Genomic DNA, 20,443 nt, shown 5'->3' on the forward strand with positions numbered 1-20,443 from the left:
GTATCTGGCTAACGTGGGACCTGGGGAACCGAGCCTCGAACTAGGGTCCTTAGGCTTCACAGGCAGGCGCTTAACCGCTAAGCCATCTCTCCAGCCCCAAACTAAGAACTTTTTTATAACTTGGCTTGACATCTTCACTTCCCTAGAGAAGGTCTTTGCCATGCCTGTTTGGAGGTAGACCTCAGGAGGAGCTCAGAGGATAGCTGAGAGGCACTCTTATGTGTCAAGGAGAGGTGGCATGGGTACCAGGACCCTTTGAAAATGGCTTTAGATAAAGGGTGAAGGTTGGAGGAGCTTCTAGATTTCTGGTTGGCATGGGAGAGGTAATCTAAGCTTATTCAGACATTACCTGATTTATCCATCTCTAAAGGGCCCTGCCACCCTCTTCTATTTTGCGAGTCTCTGGGCTTCAGACCTTCCCCTTTCCAGGGCTGTTGGAGGGTGGCTCACCAGGAGGCCAGGGCTCCAGCGTTGAGCCTTAAAGCATTTTCTCTTTTCTGCCCAGGAAGCCCTGACTGACGCGGAGAGGATGAAGTGAGTTCCTACCGCCTTGACTTTATCCCTCTTAGCTCTAGGCTGTAGGGCTTTTCCTTGAACTAGGGCGAGGTAAAGATTGGGCTGGTGTGGTTCAGGGGCTCTGCGAGGAGGCTTGATACTCCGCATGTTCTTTCTGAGAAGGGGTTTTCATGACCTGTGGGCTGTGGGCCTGCCCTGCAAGGAGCCCTTCTCCAGCTCCTGGCTCCAGACAGAGCAAAGTGAACCACTGTGCCAACTGCCTCCTTGCATCCCTTCTCCTGAGGGGACAGCAGTGTAGGGCTGGGTTTCCAAGAGATTAATAATGGAGAAGCCTGACTGTACAATAGGGAAACTGGAGCTGTGGGCATGGTGGCCGGCTGGCTTGGGTGGTAACTAGAGACAGGTTGGGAACTGTGACCCTTTAATTCCATCTTGTTACTTTCCTGTAATAGTGGGTTTTTGGGGAGGGGGAGCTGTAGTACCCTCTTCTGTTCTCTCTGCCTCTCCCACCTTCCCACCCAGGCTGTCTTCTCAGGTCCAGAAGGCCTATGGAATGTGCCACCTAGGCTCAGGCTGAGGTTCCAGGAATGTCCCTGGGGCCACAGTGGCCTGTCCTGTATCCTTAAAGGCCTTTTCCGGCCCTGCCTGGAGCTCTAGCACTGGCCCTGTGAATCTCATGCCCGCTCCTGCTTCAGACTTTTGCAGCAGGAAAATGAAGAGCTTCGCCGGCGCCTAGCCTTGGCCACCAGGCGCACTGAGGCCCTGGAGCGGGAGCTGGAAATTGGGCAGGACTGTCTGGAGCTGGAGCTAGGCCAGAGCCGCGAGGAGCTGGACAAGTTTAAGGACAAATTCCGCAGGTATGGGAATGAGGGTCAGACACAAACATGAGCATCTCCCCATTCATAGCGTAGCTGGAAGGTCCTCAAACACTATCTGATTCCCATTAGAAGCCAGAAGTACTGGGAGGAGAGGGGCCTGCACAGGCTGCTATGTGATGGAGGGCTGAACTGAGCCCGAAGAGCAGTATGTTGACCAGGGTTCTCCTCATGTCCCTCTACAGGCTGCAGAACAGCTACACAGCTTCGCAGCGGACGAACCAGGAGCTTGAGGACAAGCTGCACACACTGGTACTGTGTCAGGGAGGGCGGTTCGGCAGGCACTGGGCTCAAGCGATAGATAACAGGGGGTCAGGACTTGCCAGAGGGATGGGGAGGAGTGGGGCAGGGCAGTGGTGGGGCGGGGACCGCAGTGTGCTGTGCCAGTCAGGACTGTCTTTTTGCTCACACTGTTTCTCTTCTCTCCTCGTCTCCCCCTCATGCTGCCATCGCTGCTGCCGCCCTCTCCTCTCAGGCCTCTCTTAGCCACAGCTGGATTTTTGCAGTTGCGTCTGAGTTTGTGTGTTTTCTTCTTGGCCTCCTCTGCCAAGATCTGGGATTGAAGGGCCCTGCTCTTTCCCTCTGACCCTCCAGCATACCCACTCCTCTCCTGTCACTGTGAGGCCCGTTCCGCAGTGAGGGTCTTCCTCCTGGGAGAGGGGCTGAGGCTCCTGCTCTTGACTCTGGCAGAAGCACCAATTGATGTCCCCAGCGAGCATTACCAGCTTCTCGACTACTGTGGCAGCAAGCCCAGGCTGTAGGTCCAGGCAGTTTGCTGAAGACCCAGTGGCTACTTGAGCCTGCAGCCCACTCCCTACCCAGCCAGATCATCTCATGGGCACCCACCCCACTTCCCAACCTGGTGCTGGAAACAGCTGTTCACACAGTCTTCAGCCTCTGGCTGCAATTGCTGCTGTCTTGTGTGGTGCCCAGAGCCCCTCAGATTCCCTCAAAAGATTGACAGTCTTAGGCTGCCTGGGTCCCCACGGCAGTAGATCCTGCTCAGAAAGCCCCTGCCCTTGACAGTCTGGAGAGCAGGAGAGGTTCCCAGTCTATTTCTGTCTGTCAGTCATGTGTCTGTTTTGTCTGCCTTGGCTGCCCTAGTACCTGTGGCCTTGTGTCTCTGGGCTGAGAGGAGGTGGGGAGGTGGAAGGGCCAGCTGGGGTCTGAACTGGTTTTACCACAAGTCTGTGCCTCAGATCAAGAAGGCCGAAATGGATAGGAAGACGCTGGACTGGGAGATTGTGGAGCTGACCAACAAGCTGCTGGATGCCAAAAACACCATCAACAAACTGGAGGAGCTCAATGTATGTGCCCCACTCTGCTCCAGGGCTCCCCAGTCTGGCTGCCTTTGTCCCAGCTCAGCCCTGCTCCATGGGCAGGTGGGCCGGGCTCTGAGCGGGTCTGTGTCCTAGGAGCGGTATCGGCTGGACTGTAACCTGGCTGTGCAGCTCCTCAAGTGCAACAAGTCCCATTTCCGGAACCACAAGTTCGCTGACGTGAGTAGAACATGTTCCTCCCTGCCAAGCACCATTCCAGGAGGCCTCCAGCTCCTTCCGCCACCTCTCTTCATCCTTAGTCTTTAACTCCCCTTCCCACTTTGCCTTCCTCTCACTTCCCTTGTCCCTCCAGCTAATTCCTGGACACTGACTGTCAAGGGCCCATCACTGGTGCTGGGGATGGCCAGCACTCAGTTGGAGGAGCCCATGCAGGAGGAGGGTGGCCAGAAGTGTTAGCCATGAGTGAGAGAGCCCATCAGATCCCAGCCTTCCAAGGGCAAACCTCTGATCCTGACCCTCGGGCCCAAGGTCAATGCAGCCTGCAGAAGTATAGGCATCTCTAGGGTCTCTGGCTGATAGAGTCTTGGTTTTGTTTTTCCCAAGGTAGGGTCTTGCTCTAGCCCAGGCTGACCTAGAATTCACTCTGTAGTCTCAGGGTGGCCTTGAACTCATAGCATCCTCCTGCCTCTGCCTCCTGAGTGCTGGGAGTAAAGGTGTGTGCCACCACGCTGGTGGTACAGATTCTTGTCTACTTTGGACAGAAGCTGAGGTGGGAGAGAGAAGCCTAGGTATACATAGGCCTTAGCACACAGCTCTGGGTTCAGATCTTACCACATTAATCCAAAATTTCCAGTTTTACCCCTACCTACCCAGCCTAGTGCTCTGTGTTATACAGAAGCTTGGGTGTGGCACGCTCGGGTCACATGGTTACAAGGTAGGTAGTTTTGCTAGTCAAGCTGCCTTCAGAGGGGCTCATTCATGTTTCTTTTCTGCTCCTTGATCCCAGCTGCCTTGTGAGCTACAGGACATGGTTCAGAAACACCTACACAGTGGTCAGGAGGCTGCCAGCCCAGGCCCTGCTCCCAGCCTGGCTCCAGGGGCTGTAGTGCCCACTTCCATCATTGCAAGGGTATTGGAGAAGCCAGAGTCTCTCCTGCTCAATTCAGCCCAGTCAGGCAGTGCTGGGCGCCCCTTGGCTGAGGATGTTTTTGTGCATGTGGACATGAGTGGGGGTGCGCCAGGTGACTCCACCAGCCCCTCAGCCCCTGGCAGTCCCTCTTCACAACCCAATGGAGAATGCAATTCTTTGGGTACTGTGGGGGGCTCCCCAGAGGAGGAACTACCCCTGCCGGCCTTTGAGAAACTGAGCCCGTACCCTACTCCATCTCCACCACACCCACTGTATCCTGGCCGCAAGGTAATTGAGTTCTCTGAGGATAAGGTTCGGATCCCTCGCAACAGCCCCTTGCCCAACTGCACTTATGCCACCCGCCAGGCCATCTCTCTGAGCCTGGTGGAAGAGGGGAGTGAGAGGGCTCGTCCCAGCCCAGTGCCTAGTTCTCCTGCCTCGGCCCAGGGCTCACCCCACCACCAGCCTAGCCCAGCCCCTCCAGCCCCCAGCGCCCCTGCCAGCTCCGCGAGCTCCGAGGAGGACCTGCTGGCCAGCTGGCAGCGGGCATTTGTGGACCGCACGCCGCCCCCCGCCGCCATGGCGCAGCGCACGGCCTTCGGGCGCGACGCGCTGCCGGAGCTGCAGCGCCATTTTGCACGCAGCCCCGCCGACGCGGAGGAGGCTGTGCCCGCGGACGAGCGCGGACTTCTGCTGCCAACAGACCCTGACTCGGGCTTGCCCAGGGAAGATGAAGACGAATCTCTGAACCTGCCTGTCAGCCCCGAGGAAGAGCGGCAGAGCCTGCTGCCTAGTGACGGGGCTTCCCATGCTGAGGGCAGCGCCTGGCCCCTCCCCACCGCCGCCCGCCCCCAGCGCAGCCCCAAGAGGATGGGGGTGCACCACCTGCACCGGAAGGACAGCCTAACGCAGGCCCAGGAGCAGGGTGCCCTGCTCAGTTAGGCCCCCTTGCCTTGCTGCTGCCACAGCTGTGTTCCCATGTTAACGACAGGCCACACTGGGCCTTTCAGCTGCATTGACTCTGACTGGTGCCAGCTTGCCTCATTCAAGATTTTTCCATTTCCTCTTGGAACATGTGTTCTCCAAAGGTAACATGTCTCAAGCCCCTTTCCCTAGTCAGCCCAGCCCAGGTTGGGCTGTTACAGGGAGTTGAGGGGCTTATCAGTGTTCACCCACCATCCTGTTGTATTCAGGAGCTTCGGTTGTTTAGGGGAGGGTGTCATTGGGACAGTTCACCTCTGGTTTCCCTTTTCCGCTTGTTTCTCTGTATGAGCTGCTGCCCTCAGGGGTCTGGCCCAGCAGGCCCCAGGGATGAGGGGGTAGACTGACTCAGGGCTCCCCTCAGCTGTTTCTACCCTCCCTCTGGAAGGGAAGGTGGACTTAAGAGCCTTGGCCAGTTTCTGGGTGAGGCCTGGCTTCCTCTTAACCTTGGCTCTAGACTGTTACTCCCAGCTTTGGGGAATTTTCACATTGATGACTTTTAAAAATCAAATAAAACTTATTTTATTGGAATGGCCTAATTTACCTTTCTGTCCCACTTGTATCTCCATGTTTGTGTATCCGCAGTGCTACTTTTTCTTAGTCTTTGCCAGTGACTCCCTTACCCACTTCTTGGGCTTCCCTAGGCCCGTAGCATTATGCAAGGAGAGAGGCACCTCAGGTAATACTAGCGGGAATCAGGCTTCCCCCAGAGGTAGGGTTCAGTTCAGTCCAGCTCTTCACTGTCATTATCTTATTTATAGGGCTTCTGTGAAATGTCTGGAAGGACCCTGAAGTGAGGTTTGGGAGATTGTATATCTCCATCCCCTGTGGAGCTTGGCCATGAGGTAGCACTTCCCCCTAGTGGTGATCCGTGGTACTTGCCGTTCCTCCCCTTGGCCAGTCCCCAATGACCACATCAACACGCTAGGTTGTGGAGTTTATAAAATCTTTTCCGAGCCAGCGGGTTGCAGCCAGAGCTGCCAACAAGTTCAGAGTCGATGCCCTGGGTTCAAGTGTCCCTCCCAAGGCTGTTGCCAAGTCACAGCTTCCAGAGCCTCCTCCCACACTGCTAGGAACTGCCAGAGCCCCAGCTCCTCTCAACCCTAAGCTCTTCCTCTGACATCTGAGGGAAGGTCTTGGGGTCATAGACAAACGTAAGGACCGACGGAAGCCCAGGTGAAGAGTCACATCTCGGTTTCAGCCAACAGACTGTCCCCTAGTCCTGACGTCATTAGCACCATCTGAGAGCTGGGATCTGTAGGAGGGCAAAGGTATGTTGAGGCCACCACTCATCACACAGTGGGGGCCACAAGTTGGTGAGGCATGGCCCCATTTCCCATACCCTGTCCCTCACCCCCTAGTCCTGGATCTTCCAGACCTGGCTGTCATTAACCCTCTGGTTTCTTACCACTGGGGCACATCCAGGATTTGCCACCCCTCTGGTGGACAGCGGGCTCCCGGCCTCTCTCCCATTTCTGGGTGTCACCAGCCCCTCCTCCTGCCACCTCTTCCTCCTCCTCCCCCTCAGAGAGGAGGTCACAGATCTGCTGCTGCAGCTCTGGGCTAATGCTGTTCTCGGCCAACACCAGGCTCCGCAAAGCTGTTGGGTAATTTTCTACCATGTCCAATAGGGTCTTGGAAGGAGGGAGAGAAAGCAAAGAAAAAGATGAACACGGTTCAAGGCAGTCTCTGGACCCCAAAGCCCAACCCTTAGGTGTTTTCCCAGACACACTAACCTCCACCCTATCCCCTAGCTTGTCCCCAAAGCATGATGGCATCTCACCTGAGCTGACTGGTTCGTGAGTCCTGTACCCTCCAAGTCTAGGACCTCTAGTGTGCGGCTTGAGGCCACAGCTACGGCCAGCATCCCTGCCACATGGTCACCTGGGGAGACAGCATACACAATCACAGTCACCTGTGATCCCACACAGGCCACCTCATCTTGCTCCTGGTTGGCTACCTCATTGCCTTAACAGTCTGAGACCCCAGCCTATGGCCAGGAACACCGATAGGTGGAGAGTGGCCAGGAGCTTGGCATGATTGGTGACAGGATGAAGCAAGTCAGGGCAACTGATGCTTTGATCTACCTGTTGGTCATTGGTGCTCCAAGTACGATGGTTGCTCTAGAGCCACGAGGGTCTTATCCCTCTTCTCTCTTCTTTGTGTGTGGGTTACTATGGCAACTGGTGCTTGGATAGGGAAAGGGGGACGGTGGGAACTGAAGGGGATGGGATAAAGCTCACCCAGTGGGTTGTAGTCCAGATTGAGCACTCGGACCTGGGAGCTGTGGGCCACTGCGATGGCGAGGCGGCTCCAGCCTTTAGGGGTGATGCCAGGATTGGCGCTCAGTGTCAGCTCCTTTAAGCCTGGGCAGTATCATAGAAGGCAGGAAGAGGAGCGTCAGGTCCTGCTCTGCCCCTTCCCCACCCATGTCTCTGGATTATTTCCAGTGGCAGAGCCACCTGCACCCAACTACACAACTCCAGGGTCACTGGACTTATGCCTCCTCTACCTGAATGCCTAAGTCTCCACTCTCGCTGAGTCCCCAAGCCTCTCCCTCCCCAAGAAGGGTAAAAAGATGTTCTTAAGGCACCCTTGGGGTTCTTAGCTCTGGACCACACCCCCTTCCCTCTGCAGCCACGTGCTGTTAGCAAAGACGTGGTGGTGCACACTTTTAATCCCAGCACTCAGGAGGCAGAGGTAGGAGGATCACCATGAGGTCGAGGCCACCCTGAGAATATATTGTAAATTCCAGGTCAGCCTGAGCTAGAATGATACCTTGCCTCGAAAAACCACAACAACAACAAAAAAAAACCCCTCCTGCTCACCAGACTTGGCCCCGTCTGGGGGGAGGAGGCCACAGATGAGGTTGACGGCTTCATCACCCAGCATACAGTCCCCCAAGTCGAGAGCCACGAGGGCAGGGTGGAGAGCCAGGGCTGGGTTCAGCAAGGCTAGCCCCGCATCTGTCAGCGGGCTCCCATGCAGGCTGGGGGTGAGGTGAGAGAGCAGTCATATATATACACACACACACACATCATCAGCCTTATCTACTTGTGAAAGCTGCCCCTCCCCTGAGAACAGGCTTGGGAAGAAAGAAAATTCTAGAGACGAAGGACTACAGATGAAAGGAGAATTTGGTTTCTAGGGCAGGGACTGGTATCCAGCACATTATACGAGAAGGGGCAGAGGAGGGGTGTGTAGACAGCAGACTGGAATCCTTCAGTGAGCAGAGGGAAGGTGAGCCTTCCTGGGAACCGAGGGGCTGCTACTTCCTCCTCGCCTAGATGACAAGGTGGGGAGGGTCGACATTCCCAGGCAAGGAAGAAATGAGCTTCCCGCCTGGCCTGGAGCTGGCTGCATGTGCCAAGTCAGGAGATGAGGCATGTGTTCAGAGGGTGTGGTGGAGGCAACCGGCCGAAATGAGATGGATGTGAAGGGGTGCAAAGGTAGGTCGGCCAGGAGGACAGATAGAAAAGGTCATGTGGAGGTCCAGCAGTGGTCGGAGGGTGCAGTGCCCGGGACCCCCTTTGCGAGGGGCGGTGGTGGTTGCGGGGGTGGGGGGAGCGCACTCACAAGAGGGACTGGATAGAGCGGTTGGTTCGTAGCGCCTCGGCTAGCTGCTTGATGCGGCTGGGGCTGGACACGACGCCTAGGTTAAGGTTGAGCTGTGCCAGGGACGTGGCCCCGGCCAGGGCTCGGCAGATGCGGCCGAAGTCGCGGTCGCAGAGGCGGCAGCCGCGCAGTGACAGCAGGCGCACCGCGTTGTCGCGCAGGCCGCGGCAGATGTCCCGCACCTCGGCGCCTGACAGCGGTTCTCCTGAAATCTGGATGGAGCTGGGGAGCATCGTCCCTACGGCGGCGCCGCCGCCGGAGGTGGGTGGGTGAGGGGTGCTCAGGGTTGGGCCGAGGTTGTCCGGGCCGCGGATGGAAGAGAGGGGGGCGGAGGTGGAGGCGAAGAGCTCCGGGGCCGGTGAGGACGCCCGAGCCGGACGGTGCGCGGGATGCCGAGATGGCGCGGTGGACGCGGGCCCGGGTGAGACCGGGCGGCGCGGGATCCTCCTCCTCCGCCTCGTCCCCGGCGGCGTCCTCGGCACGCACGGGATCCAGCCTCGCTCTCCCGGCTCCGGCTCCGGCTCCCCGCCCCCGGCCGCCCCGGGGCCCGGCCGCACGACTCGCTGGCTGAGCCCCCGGGCGGGCGGCTGGCTCGGGCTTCAGCTCCTGCGCGCGGGCGGGCGGCGGGTTCCCATGGCAACGGCCGCGTCACTGGCGCCCGCCCCGCCCCTCCCCTCCCGGCCGGGCCCTGGAAGCTCGCGCACTCCGGGTGATCCAGGGGCGGGGGAGAAGGTAGAGAGGCACGGGCAAGGGCTGGGGAGGGGGGAATAGGTGGAGCACGTCACGTGCATATGGCGTTTGACGCGGGTACCGTTAAAAAAATTTCTTTTTCCCGCTCATGGTCTCCTTTTCCTGCATCCTAGACTTCTAGATCCCGGGCGCTGGGTGCTGTTCGGAAGTCCCTAGGTCCTTTAATCGGAGCCTCGCCCCGCCCCCAGGGCTCAGTGACGTGAGGGCGGCGTGCGTGGGGATTCCAGCCCACGAGGACTTTCCTGTCAACGTGGCGGCCCCCGTGGGCACGGGGAAGGCGCCCTAGACCCGGGCAGGTGATCCTCGCTGGCCCGTCCCGTTGCCACGGCACATGGGGGGGAGGGGCTGATGCACCGAGGATGTCTTCCCATTGCCACGGTAAGGGGTACCTGGATCAATAATCCAGGGCCAATCATTCGCCGGGACGGGTAAAGCAGGCTGCAGCTTCCTGCACAGTGCAGATAGAATTTTATGCCCTGAGGATAGCAGTGGGGGGTGGGGGTGGCTTAACACCGGGCAGACTAGAGGCACCTGTTGAATCCCTGTATTAGGAGGGAAAAATGCTAAATGGTAATACGGAAGCTTACTAGGAAAATAAAAAAAAAAATATTGAGTGAGTGTATGAGTGTGCCAGGGCCTCTAACCACTGCAGACAACCTCCAGATACACACCTTATGCAGCTGTCTTTCTGTGGGTACTGGGGAATTGAACCAGGGTCCTTAGGCTTTGCAGGCAAGTGATTTAACCACTCTAAACCCTCGCTCCAGGCCGAGGGGGGAATTACAGTACCATTTAGTGATGTCAAAGACCCTCTGTTAACCGTCAGAACTTCTTACATGGAGCAGATTAAAGGGATGGTGGAAGTCTTTAATAACCCTCTTGGGCTGGGATGCATCTCGGTAGAGTGCTGGCCTAGCATGCACGAAGCCCTGGATTTGATTTCCAGAACCTCCTGGTAGCACACACTTGTAATCCTGGCTCTCAGGAGGTGGAGACAGGAGGATCAATAGTTCCAGGTCATCTCTGGCTACAATGAGGCCAACCTGGGCTGTCTGGGATAGAGTGAAACCCTGCCTTGGGAGAATAAACAGAAAACCAGGGTAAAGCCAAGTTTGGCTTCAAAGGTGAGTTCCAAGAGAAAATTCGTATCACAATGGTCCAGGTGAGAAGGGCCCTATACTGATGTGGGTTTGGCCTGGCAGTTTTGATCTAATTGTCATTCCTTCATTGGCTTCTGGAAAGTAGACTCAAGCATGGTGTGCTCTTCCATGATGATTATGGCTCTCCTGCTGCTGCTGTGTGTGTCAAATGTCCCTTCCCCCAGGGGCAGGTTCCAAAACAATTGCTGCCTTCTATCCTCATCCTTCCTGGGTGAGGGTACATAGACGAGGGCCCGTGACTTTACCAGAACAAGAATGTGTACAGGAAGCAGAGTGACAAGGAGAACCACCGGAACAGTGCTGCGGTTCCAGACTTCAATCAATATTTTAATTACCAAGTCTATATTTAGCAAGACAATGAGGCATGTGTGTGGGGGGGGACAAAGGGTAGGTGGCGAGGTGAGGGGCCTCAGAGGAGCTGACCTACTTTCTGAACTGGCTGCAGAGCCTTGCAGTCCCGGCCAGACGTCTCTGGCCTTGTGCCCTTTAGAAGCCAGGACAGGTGTCACAGAGGTGCTGAAGCAGCCACAGCCCAGTGGCTGCTCCAGACCTCAAAGAGACACATGTTGTCAGCGCGGTCCTTTAATTTTCTTCGGCTCCGCAGCTGGGGAGACGGGGCTGGCCAGGGGTGCAGGTGGTGTCAGTGTGCTTGCAGGGTCACTGCAATGGCCCTGGCTGTGGCATTGAGTACCGTGGCAGAAAGCCTGGCGGCCGGGAGCACAGCAGGGACATCCCGGGGGACTCTCTGCATGGGTGGGATGTTGGGACCCTCCAGGGTGTCCAGGATCCCTGCAAGGAGGAAGGACGGAGATGAGTGCTAGCTGGGCCACCCGCGGGACAGCTCATGAGGCCCCTCCCCCGCGCAGGCCACTTACCCTCCACCACCTTGTGATAGGCAAAATGCAGATACAGCAGGAAGAGCATGTGCAGGGCCGCCAGCGTGCCGCAGAGCAGCAGCCGCTGGGTGGGACCCACGGTTCGGGACACCAACACTGCCACCTAGGGCCATAGGAATACAGCTCAGAGGGCCTGGTTCCAAAGTGAGCACTGGGAAAGACAGCCCTCGCCCAGGCAGAACTGTCAGTGGGTCCTTCTGGAACCCTCTGTGGGGTGGACAGCTCAGTCTTGTTTCCCCAGCTCCCTGATGGACACCTGCTCACGTACCATGCGCAGGGTGGACAGTCCACCCACCAGGAGCCAGAAGAGGTAGAAGAGGGCGTGGAGGTGGATGTTATAGGTGATGAACAGGACAATGCAGTGCCCAAAGAGGCCATAGCCCTGTGGAGGAGGGTGGGGAGGAAGACAACTCAGGCTGGGCCGGCCTCTGCCCCTGTTTGTGGGGGAGGGGGACCTTGGGACATAAATGGTGCACAGGCCCTGGGACGAAAGCACACAGAGGCCTTGCTGCTCTTTCCAGAGCCACCCTTGCCTGCCCCGGGGCTGAACTCCTTACCAGCAGTGCCAGCATCTGGAGCATGGTGATCTGGGCATTGCACAAGTAGGCGAGGAAGTAAATGAAGGAGGACACACCCAGCCAGTAGCCGAAGCAGGTGCCAATGGCTGTGCCCATCAGGGTACCCTCCCGCTGTGGAGTGAAGGCTCTATTTAGTGCCAGGAGCCCTCTGATGTCAGCTTTCCCCAGGGCCTTCTACAGGGGCCACTGCTGCCTCCTCCTCCTTCAGCCCCCACCCCAAGTCTCCCGTCTTGCTTACGATAATGGTGTCCGATGTCTTCATCCCATGCAGGAGGATGGCAACCAGCGTGAAGACCAGCATGAGGGGTCCGTAGAGCTCACCTGCGATTTTCTGTCAACACACCAACGCACTCAGCATGGAGGCTAGAAGGTTTCTTCCCTTCACACCTTCCCAGATCCCACCTTCCGCGTGCTGGTGCCCCCCCCCACCTGCTCCCAGACATGCCACTCCCTATTCACCTGGGGGAAGCTGACCATCTTGATAGGGATCATGGACTCCAGGAGCCTGGGAGAGGAGAGGAGAGATGAGAGCAGAGGCAGCGCTATGCTGAGGTGCTGGAGGCCAAGGCCTGAATCTTACTCATGTCTCTAACGCCAGGGGATGGGGCTGGCCCAGAGGACATGCTGGATGACAGGGAGACAGGGGGAGTAAAGACAGACAAGGAATGAGGAAGTTACTTCAAGGAACAAGACTGGAAAAGCAGCTACTTGGCGAACTCAGCCTAGCGGGCCTGGCCATTTCCCTGTTTAACTTGTGCCCTACAAGACGGCTAAACCTCAGCACAGGGTGACAGAGCCCTGAAGTCCTTGAGAAGACCATGAAACCCTGTCTCAAAAATAAGGTGGGGGCTGGAGAGATAGCTTAGTGGTTAGAATGTTAGCTTGCAAAGCCTAAGGACCAAGGTTTGATTTCCCAGTACCCATGTAAGTGAGACGCACAAGGCGCATGAGTCTGGAGTTCATTTACAGTGGCTAAAGGTCTTGGCATTCTCTATCTGCCTTTTTTTCCCCCTCTCAAGTAAATAAATAAAAAAAAAATTTAAAAAAAGGTGGAAGACTGACCCCTGACCTCCACATCTGTACCACAAACACAAATTTATAAAAACTAAAAACAACTTTTATCTTCACAATCTCCCCCTCTCCCCCAAGGCAGGGTATCACTCTAGCCTAGGCTGACCTGCAACTCACTCCTTAGTCCCAGGCTGAATTCATAGTGATCATCCTACTTCAACCTCCCAAGTGTTGAGAATAAAGGCCTGAGCCACCATGCCCAGCTTGAAGAATAGCTGTGCCAGGGCCTCCAGCCACTGCAAACAAACTCCAGATGCATGTGCCCCCTAGTGCATCTAGCTTATATGGATGCTGGAGAGTCAAACCAGGATCTTCTGGCTTTGCAAGCAAATGCCTTAACCACTAAGTCATGTCTCCAGCCCTCTTTTTCTTTTCCTTTTATTTATTTATTTGAGACTGACAGAGAAATAGCGCGAGCAAGCACACACCAGGGCCTCCAGCCACTTGCAAATGAATGTCAGATGCATGTGCCCCTTGTGCATCTGGCTTATGTGGCTCCTGGGGAGCTGAGCCTCGAACTGGGATCCTTAGGCGTCACAGGCAAATGCTTAACTGCTAAGCCATCACTCCAGACAAGCCCCACCCCCCCCGCTTTTTAAGGTAGAGTTTCACTCTAGCCCAGGCTGAACTGGCATTCACTACATAGTCTCAGGGTGGCCTTGACCTTATGGTGATCCTCCTACCTCTGCCTTGAGTGCTGGGATTAAAGGCGTGTGTCACCATGCCTGGCAAGAGCCAGCTTTTGAAAACCTGTTGGGTCTCTGGGGAGGCAGACCTAGGAGTAAGAAAGTACTGCATGCAAGCTAAAGGCAGAGGAAAGTAGGTTTCTGCTGGAGTCCCCAGCTGAGACTGTGGAGCAGAGGGAGTGGCGGTTGAGCTAGGTTTAGAGGGACGCCGGGAAGTGTACCAGATGGAAGAAGATGAAGGCAACGTCGGAGTCAGGGACTGGTGCAATGATAAGGATGACGGGGTCATGTTGGCTAAGAGAGGGGCCTGCCAGAGCTGAGGGCCCGGTATAAGGTTGCAGTGTGGACGAAGGACTAGGTGTAAGGAGGGGAGCTTCTGAAAAGGATCCTCACCTGCTTCGCACCTGAGCAGGCTCCACGTCAAAGTAGGGTCTCAGGATGTCGATATTGGCATACAAGCTGAAGGCCCTGGAAGCTTGTCTCTTCCCGGCCTGCCACATCTGAAGGGAGGTAAGCATTAGGAAATTCTTGGTTCTAGACCCTGTTGCCTATTTTCGAGTTAATGCAGGTACCAGCAAAGCAGGCTCACTTTCCCACCTGCCAGGGATTCAGTCTTGCTTACCTGATCAGCCACTTGTCGGCTCAGCTGTCCCTTAAAGCCTTTCATGCCCAGGAACTCCCCATCCTCCTCTTCCGCAGCAGCCGCATCGGCGTCTACTTCTTCCTCGCGCAGGCGCTGATGGAGCTCACCCATGTCCTCAAAGCTGGAGCCCGAGGTGTCATCCATGTTTTCCATGTCAATCACAGCGGAGCCCCCACCCTGCGAAGACAAGGGCTCCTGTTGCGTCCAGTCAGTCCTCTGCCTCGGGGCTTTGTTCTGTTACTGCTGAGAATACGGCCTGGGATCACTCCAGGTCACGGCATGCTTCTGCCCCTCACTGCTCCTGGAACTCTCGGTTGCCACACTTTTCCAGCCCAGGAAACGCACTACTCATCTTCAATTAATGTCACTGCCCCACCTGCCTTATGACAGCCTCAAGGACCTCCCTTAAGTGCCCAGTTTTTGTCCCCACACTTTAAACAAGAGTATGCACACAATGTTTTGAGCGAGTGCCAAGTGAATCCCGACCCCTGCCCTACGCTATGCCTAGTCGACACTGACCTTTCAACTCCTCTGCAAAGCCAACAACACGCTTTCCCTCCACGGCTCGGGCAGGCCCAGAGACCCGAGGCCCGGGATGGAGTTCTGGTCCGGCCCTTTGCAATAGCACCTAGCTCCACGGAGTTGGCGTGCAGGCAACCACCGCCCACCCCAAAGGAGACAAGAAGCGTCGCATATGGAGCCGACTTCCAGGAATCGAGGGAGAATCCAACCACCGAGAGACCTGCGGGGCAGCCGGGGCTCTGGGACCATTACCTGGATGTTTTCTTCGAAGCCTCCCCATTCCGGGCCGGCTCCATTTCGGGCGCCGCCGGCCGGCGCCGCTGGAGTTGCCATGTCCCTCGAGAGCTCCCGTCGTTGAAGCCTGCGCTAACCCGGTGCGTGGAGGAACGGGGGGAGGGGGGCGGCGAGACGCGGTCCTGAGCCTTCCAAAGGGACGGCCAGCGCGGACAGGAGGTGAGCTTTACCAGCAGACAGAACGCGAAAAAAAAAAAAAAAAAAGAGAAACCCGGATGTTTGGTCTAAACCGACTTCCGGAAGCTGGGGACGTGGACGGAGGCGGGGCAAACTATCGCGGCATCTTGACATGCCGGAGGCGGAGTGTTGCCACGGAGACGGAGGGCGGCTGCTAGGACGCATGCGCGGGCCGGAAGTGTCTCCAATTCTCGCGGGGAGTCGAAGATGGCTGCGGCTCAGGCGGTGGAGGAGATGCGGACTCGCGTGGTTTTAGGGGAGTTCGGAGTTCGCAATGTAAGCTGTGTGGCTTTGAGCTCGGGGGGCGGTGGGGGGAAGCAGCGGGGACCGGCTGGCCTCGATGCTCCTTGGTGGACAGAGTTCCTGTGCTCTAGGTACACACCACGGACTTTCCTGGGAACTATTCGGGTTATGATGATGCCTGGGACCAGGACCGATTCGAGAAGGTGGGTGACGTTCACGGCTGGAGGCTTGAGGGCTTCAGGTCCACACCACGTGGCATGAGCAGCCTTCGGCATGGGGGTGAGTCGTATTGATTGAGCCATGTGCTCTGCGCTCCGTCCACAGTAGTGGACATGGTTTCGGCTGCCCAAAGATTGGGAACGTTCGATGTCGGCCTGGGAATAGCGCGCGTAACGAGTGACTCCAGTCTGATATAAAGGGAATTGATAAATTTTTGGTAATGACGGCAGGGATGGGATAGAGGCATCTAATCCCGACTGGGAAAGGCGGTAATAGTGAAGTAGGTGACATTTAATTGAGCCTTGAAGGATGAGTAAAGCTGAGCAATGCTAAGACTTGTGCAAGGCGGGCTCCGAGAAAGTCGCCGCTTTCATTAGTGCTTGAACTTAAGTGGAGTGGCATGATTGGTAAGCCAGGATTGGAGTGCATCTTAGACTCTGCAGAGAACATTTAAAGAATTCTTGAACAAGCGGGATCAGATTTTGCAACCTTGATAGCTGAGAGGGAATGAATTCCAGCAGATCTGCTCGATTTGGGAGCTGAAATTAATAAGACTGGTGGTGGAAGTAGGTGTTGGGGTAATAGATAAATGTGTGATTGTGTAAAATGACTTTATAGCTTGAGAGTCTGCTTTGATGGTTGGTGGTGTCTCATACGGATAGAGAAATGACTGGGAGGACAAGAATGGTGGCCTATCCAATTTTCCTGCATGTGGCAGTGTCTACCAGACAGGTAGATATTTGAAGTGAGACAATTTTTTTTTAAAGATTTACTTATTAGACACAGAGAGAAGGGTGGAGAGAGTGAGAATGGGTGTGCGAGGGCTTCCAGCCACAGCAAGTGAACTCCAGACACAGGACCTGGAGGATCAAACCTGGATCCTTAGGCTTCACAGGCATGTGCCTTAACCGCTAAACCATCTCTCCAGCCCAAGGGAGACAATTTTTAAAAAAATATTTATTGGAGCTGGAGAGATGGCTTTGCAGTTAAGGTGCTTACCCATGTAAGCCAGATGCACAAGGGAGTGCATGCATCTGGAGTTTGTTTGCAATGGCTGGAGGCCCTGTTGTGCCCATTCTCTCTCACACTCTACCACTTTCTCTCTCAAATAAGTAAATAAAATATAAAAAAAAATATTGTACAGAGAAAGGGGGGGTAGAGAATGGGCTGGAGAGATGGCTTAGTGATTAAGGCATTTATTTGCAAAGCCAAAGAATCCTGATGCCATTCTCCAGGACCCAAATAGGCCAGATGCACAAGGGGGTGCATCTGAAGGTCGTTTGCAGTTGCTGGAGGCCCTGGTGCACATACTCTCTCTCTCCCAAATTAATAAATAAAATGTAGCCGGATATGGTGGCTCACACCTTTAATCCCAGCACTTGGGAGGCAGAGGTGGTAGGATCACTGTGAGTTTGAGGCCACCCTGAGATTACATAGTGTATTTCAGGTCAGCCTGGGCTAGAGTGAGACCCTACCTCAAAAAACCAAAAAGGAAAATAAATAAAAAGGAAGAAAAGAGAGTGGGCACACCAGGGCCTCTAGATACTGCAAATGCCACACATGTGTCATCTCGTGCAGCTGGATTATGTGGGTACTGAGGAATCGAACCTGGGTCTTTAGGCTTCACAGGCAAGTGTCTTAACCACTAAGTCATATCTCCAATCCGACACAATCTTTTTGAGAGTTGTTGAGTGTACTTGAGGTCACCTGGGAGAGAAGACTGGGGGCAAGTAACATTTAGATGGTAGAGAGTTTGGAAGGAAGAGACAAGATTGTTGCTCACAAATCAAGGGAATAAGTAGAGTTGAAAAGGAGTGTTGTATATATTTAATGATCAATGCCAGCTGCAAGTATCAACCAGAGTAAAGAACTTCTATCATTCATGGAATAATTTCTGTGGATGGTTTGGTTGGAAGCCATATTACCTAGGGTTTTCAGTCGGCAAATATAGGGGAATTAAAATGACCCAGGTTCAATTCCCCAAGACCCACATAAGCCAGACACACAAGGTGGCATATGTGCCTGGAGTTCGTTTGCAGTGGCTGAAGGCCCTGGCATGCCCATTTTGTCTAACAAATAAATTAAAAAAGAAATGCTTGGGGGAAAAACATCTGAGGACCATCTGGACAGAGGAAGGCTTTTGGATGAGGGTTTGAATATGTTGAGGGAACTCTCCTGGAAAGGCACAGTTGTATAGAGGTGTGGATCATACAGAGAAACTAGGGTTTCACTGAACGTTTTTCCTGTATTTCCAGAATTTCCGTGTGGATGTGGTACATATGGATGAAAACTCATTGGAATTTGACATGGTGGGAATTGATGCAGCCATTGCCAATGCTTTTCGGAGAATTCTGTTAGCTGAGGTATTGGATGTGGTGGCCCAGCTGGAGTCCCATGGGGGAACTACACCACCCTCCCACTTGTACAATAAGTGTCTTGTGTCTCACTCCTCCCAGGCAGCCATAGTTGTTCACACCTATAGTATCAGCACTTAGGAACATAAGCAGGCTACCATGATTTTGAGGCCAGCCTCGGTTACATAGTGAAACACTGTTCCCAAAGGGGCAGGGCTGGTAAGCCATCCCCCCTGGAATTTTTCCTTCAAGGTATCTCTTTACTTCCAGAGGTTGGGGTTGGTGGGACTAGGTGGAGCTTTAATTGGATTTTGCAGGTGGGTGATTGTTTCTTTGGGCAGGTGCCAACAATGGCTGTGGAAAAGGTTCTGGTGTATAACAACACATCCATTGTCCAGGATGAAATCCTTGCTCACCGCCTGGGGCTCATTCCCATCCATGCAGATCCTCGTCTTTTTGAATATCGGAACCAAGGTGAGAGTCATAGAAAATGAATTGCTCAGTTAAGTGGAACCAGACTGCCTGGGTTCAAATCCTGGGATGGCTAGCACTGTGTCATCTGAGGCAAGTTACTCATCTTCTGTACCTCAGTACTTGTCCCTGCCTGCCTTCTTGCCAGCACATGTAGAACTTTCAGCATAGCGCACTCACTCCCTTCCCCCGCATGTGCAGGAGATGAAGAAGGCACAGAGATAGATACGCTGCAGTTTCGGCTCCATGTCAGGTGTACCCGAAACCCCAGGGCTGCTAAAGACTCCTCTGACCCCAATGAACTCTATGTGAACCACAAAGGTGAGTAGTGGTGAGGGAGAGGGACCGCTTGCTGATGAGTACCCATTTTAGAGACCAGAATTTCTAACATGTTTCCCTTTAGTATATACCAGGCATATGACATGGGTCCCCTTGGGAAACCAGGCCGACGTCTTCCCAGAGGGCACTATACGCCCAGTCCATGATGATATCCTTATTGCTCAGCTGCGACCTGGCCAGGAGATTGACCTGCTCATGCAATGTGTCAAGGGCATCGGTGAGAACCCTGTGGGCTCCCGGGGCAGAGCAGTTAGGTTGCAGCAGTACATGGCGTGAGTAAGGAACTTAGCCGAGCCGTCCTAGCCAGCAGAGGTGATGTGCTTGTGTTTAAAGTAGCTGTGAAGAGTAACAAGGGGTTTCCCACAGGCAAAGACCATGCCAAGTTCTCACCAGTGGCCACAGCTAGCTACAGGCTTCTACCAGACATTACTCTGCTTGAGCCTGTCGAGGGGGCGGCTGCTGAAGAATTGAGCCGATGCTTCTCACCTGGCGTTATTGAGGTGAAGGAAGTACAAGGTATGGTACAAAGGGTGCTGTTGTGGTCAGGACCTCGTTTCAAGACTACTAGAAGCCAAGCACGGGTCGTTTTCCTTAGGTAAAAAGGTGGCCATAGTAGCCAACCCCCGGCTGGATACCTTCAGCAGGGAGATCTTCCGTCATGAGAAGCTGAAGAAAGCTGTGCGGCTGGCGCGGGTTCGGGATCATTACATCTGTGAGTAACAACAGTGGCGCTGGGTGTATTTGGTGCTTGTTTCCCTTTAGAGTCTAGTGGTGGAACCTACAACTAGCCTGCAACAAGCCCTTGGGCTGAAACATCTCTTTGCCCCAGTTTCTGTGGAGTCAACAGGAGTGCTGCCTCCGGATGTGCTGGTGAGTGAAGCCATCAAAGTACTGATGGGGAAGTGCCGGCGGTTTCTGGATGAGCTAGACACAGTTCAGATGGACTGAAGCTGCGTGAACTCCCCAGCAAGCCAGAATGCTCCCTGTACCCAATGGACTAGAGGGCCAATTCCAGCTCTTTATTTTCAACCGGTACATTTTGTTCAGTGTCACAGGTTGAGATTCTTAATGCCTTTGTAAGGCCTTTGATGTAAATAAATTCATGTTCAGATAAATTGTTTCTTTTTCTTCCTCAGAGACTAACATTTATGTCTAAAGATATGGAGCTTGACCTCAGAGCAGCTTTGGCATTTTGCCATTAACAGGTTCCCTGCAGATATCAGTGCAGGCCTCCTGGGAAAGGCCAAGTTGAGGTGGCTTCAGGGGAAGACATGAAGAAGCTGGAGTACAGGTGTCACTCACTCACCTAGCTCCTAGACTCCCAGAGAAAAAGGGCTGCTTTAGCAGCCCCACGCATGTTGCCATGGATAATTTCACAGATCAGTAATTCCTTTAGGACAGACTACCAGGGTCGTGCCAGGCACCACACCGAGACACACACAATGCACTGTTCAGGCTACTTGGTTCCGCTGGTCCAGGTACAGGTTTTTCTGATTGGCTTCATTAACAGTAGGCCCACAGTTCACAGAAGGTTCTTCCTGTTTAGCCCTCTTCCAGGATGCTCAGGGGAAGGAGCTGTGGAGTGCACCCTGCTTTCAAGACTGAAGGCGGCAGATAGACCCTTTCTGTATGAGACTCAAACCT

The 20,443-nt window shown here is 54.6% G+C and overlaps 4 protein-coding genes across 11 annotated transcripts in view; 2 read left to right on the forward strand and 2 right to left on the reverse strand.

The window, feature by feature from the left end:
- The window catches only part of Tjap1 (tight junction associated protein 1), a 33,396-nt gene extending 28,072 nt beyond the window's left edge, over positions 1–5,324 (forward strand). For 7 of the 8 annotated variants that reach the window (XM_045156631.1, XM_045156630.1, XM_045156633.1 and 4 more), the window contains 7 exons: positions 506–534; positions 1,212–1,373; positions 1,577–1,643; positions 1,867–1,896; positions 2,591–2,698; positions 2,807–2,890; positions 3,678–5,324. In XM_045156631.1, the coding sequence (XP_045012566.1) occupies positions 506–534; positions 1,212–1,373; positions 1,577–1,643; positions 1,867–1,896; positions 2,591–2,698; positions 2,807–2,890; positions 3,678–4,742 (1,545 nt within the window). In that variant the 3' untranslated portion in view covers positions 4,743–5,324. The remainder of the gene's footprint in view (positions 1–505; positions 535–1,211; positions 1,374–1,576; positions 1,644–1,866; positions 1,897–2,590; positions 2,699–2,806; positions 2,891–3,677) is intronic. The other variant, XM_045156637.1, reaches the window with a different exon arrangement.
- A 381-nt stretch (positions 5,325–5,705) lies between these two features.
- On the reverse strand, positions 5,706–8,830 carry Lrrc73 (leucine rich repeat containing 73). The gene is made up of 6 exons (XM_004649469.3): positions 8,358–8,830; positions 7,610–7,770; positions 7,025–7,147; positions 6,565–6,665; positions 6,190–6,415; positions 5,706–6,036 (listed from the first exon to the last, which is right to left on the reverse strand). The coding sequence occupies exons 1-6, from the start codon at positions 8,627–8,629 to the stop codon at positions 5,966–5,968; spliced, it is 954 nt and encodes a 317-aa protein (XP_004649526.1). The 5' UTR covers positions 8,630–8,830; the 3' UTR covers positions 5,706–5,965.
- A 1,777-nt stretch (positions 8,831–10,607) lies between these two features.
- Yipf3 (Yip1 domain family member 3) lies at positions 10,608–15,188 on the reverse strand. The gene is made up of 9 exons (XM_004649467.2): positions 14,955–15,188; positions 14,160–14,357; positions 13,931–14,037; positions 12,240–12,285; positions 12,019–12,111; positions 11,760–11,891; positions 11,471–11,584; positions 11,182–11,305; positions 10,608–11,095 (listed from the first exon to the last, which is right to left on the reverse strand). The coding sequence occupies exons 1-9, from the start codon at positions 15,033–15,035 to the stop codon at positions 10,947–10,949; spliced, it is 1,044 nt and encodes a 347-aa protein (XP_004649524.1). The 5' UTR covers positions 15,036–15,188; the 3' UTR covers positions 10,608–10,946.
- A 69-nt stretch (positions 15,189–15,257) lies between these two features.
- On the forward strand, positions 15,258–19,914 carry Polr1c (RNA polymerase I and III subunit C). Its single transcript, XM_004649466.2, has 9 exons — positions 15,258–15,449; positions 15,548–15,619; positions 17,891–17,998; positions 18,331–18,463; positions 18,662–18,781; positions 18,864–19,016; positions 19,166–19,315; positions 19,395–19,511; positions 19,629–19,914. Exons 1-9 carry the CDS (start codon positions 15,381–15,383, stop codon positions 19,745–19,747), a joined length of 1,041 nt encoding a protein of 346 aa, XP_004649523.1. The 5' UTR covers positions 15,258–15,380; the 3' UTR covers positions 19,748–19,914.
- Positions 19,915–20,443: the final 529 nt, after the last annotated feature.

This window comes from Jaculus jaculus, chromosome 8 (assembly GCF_020740685.1).
Source record: "Jaculus jaculus isolate mJacJac1 chromosome 8, mJacJac1.mat.Y.cur, whole genome shotgun sequence".
Classification (NCBI taxonomy): domain Eukaryota; kingdom Metazoa; phylum Chordata; class Mammalia; order Rodentia; family Dipodidae; genus Jaculus; species Jaculus jaculus.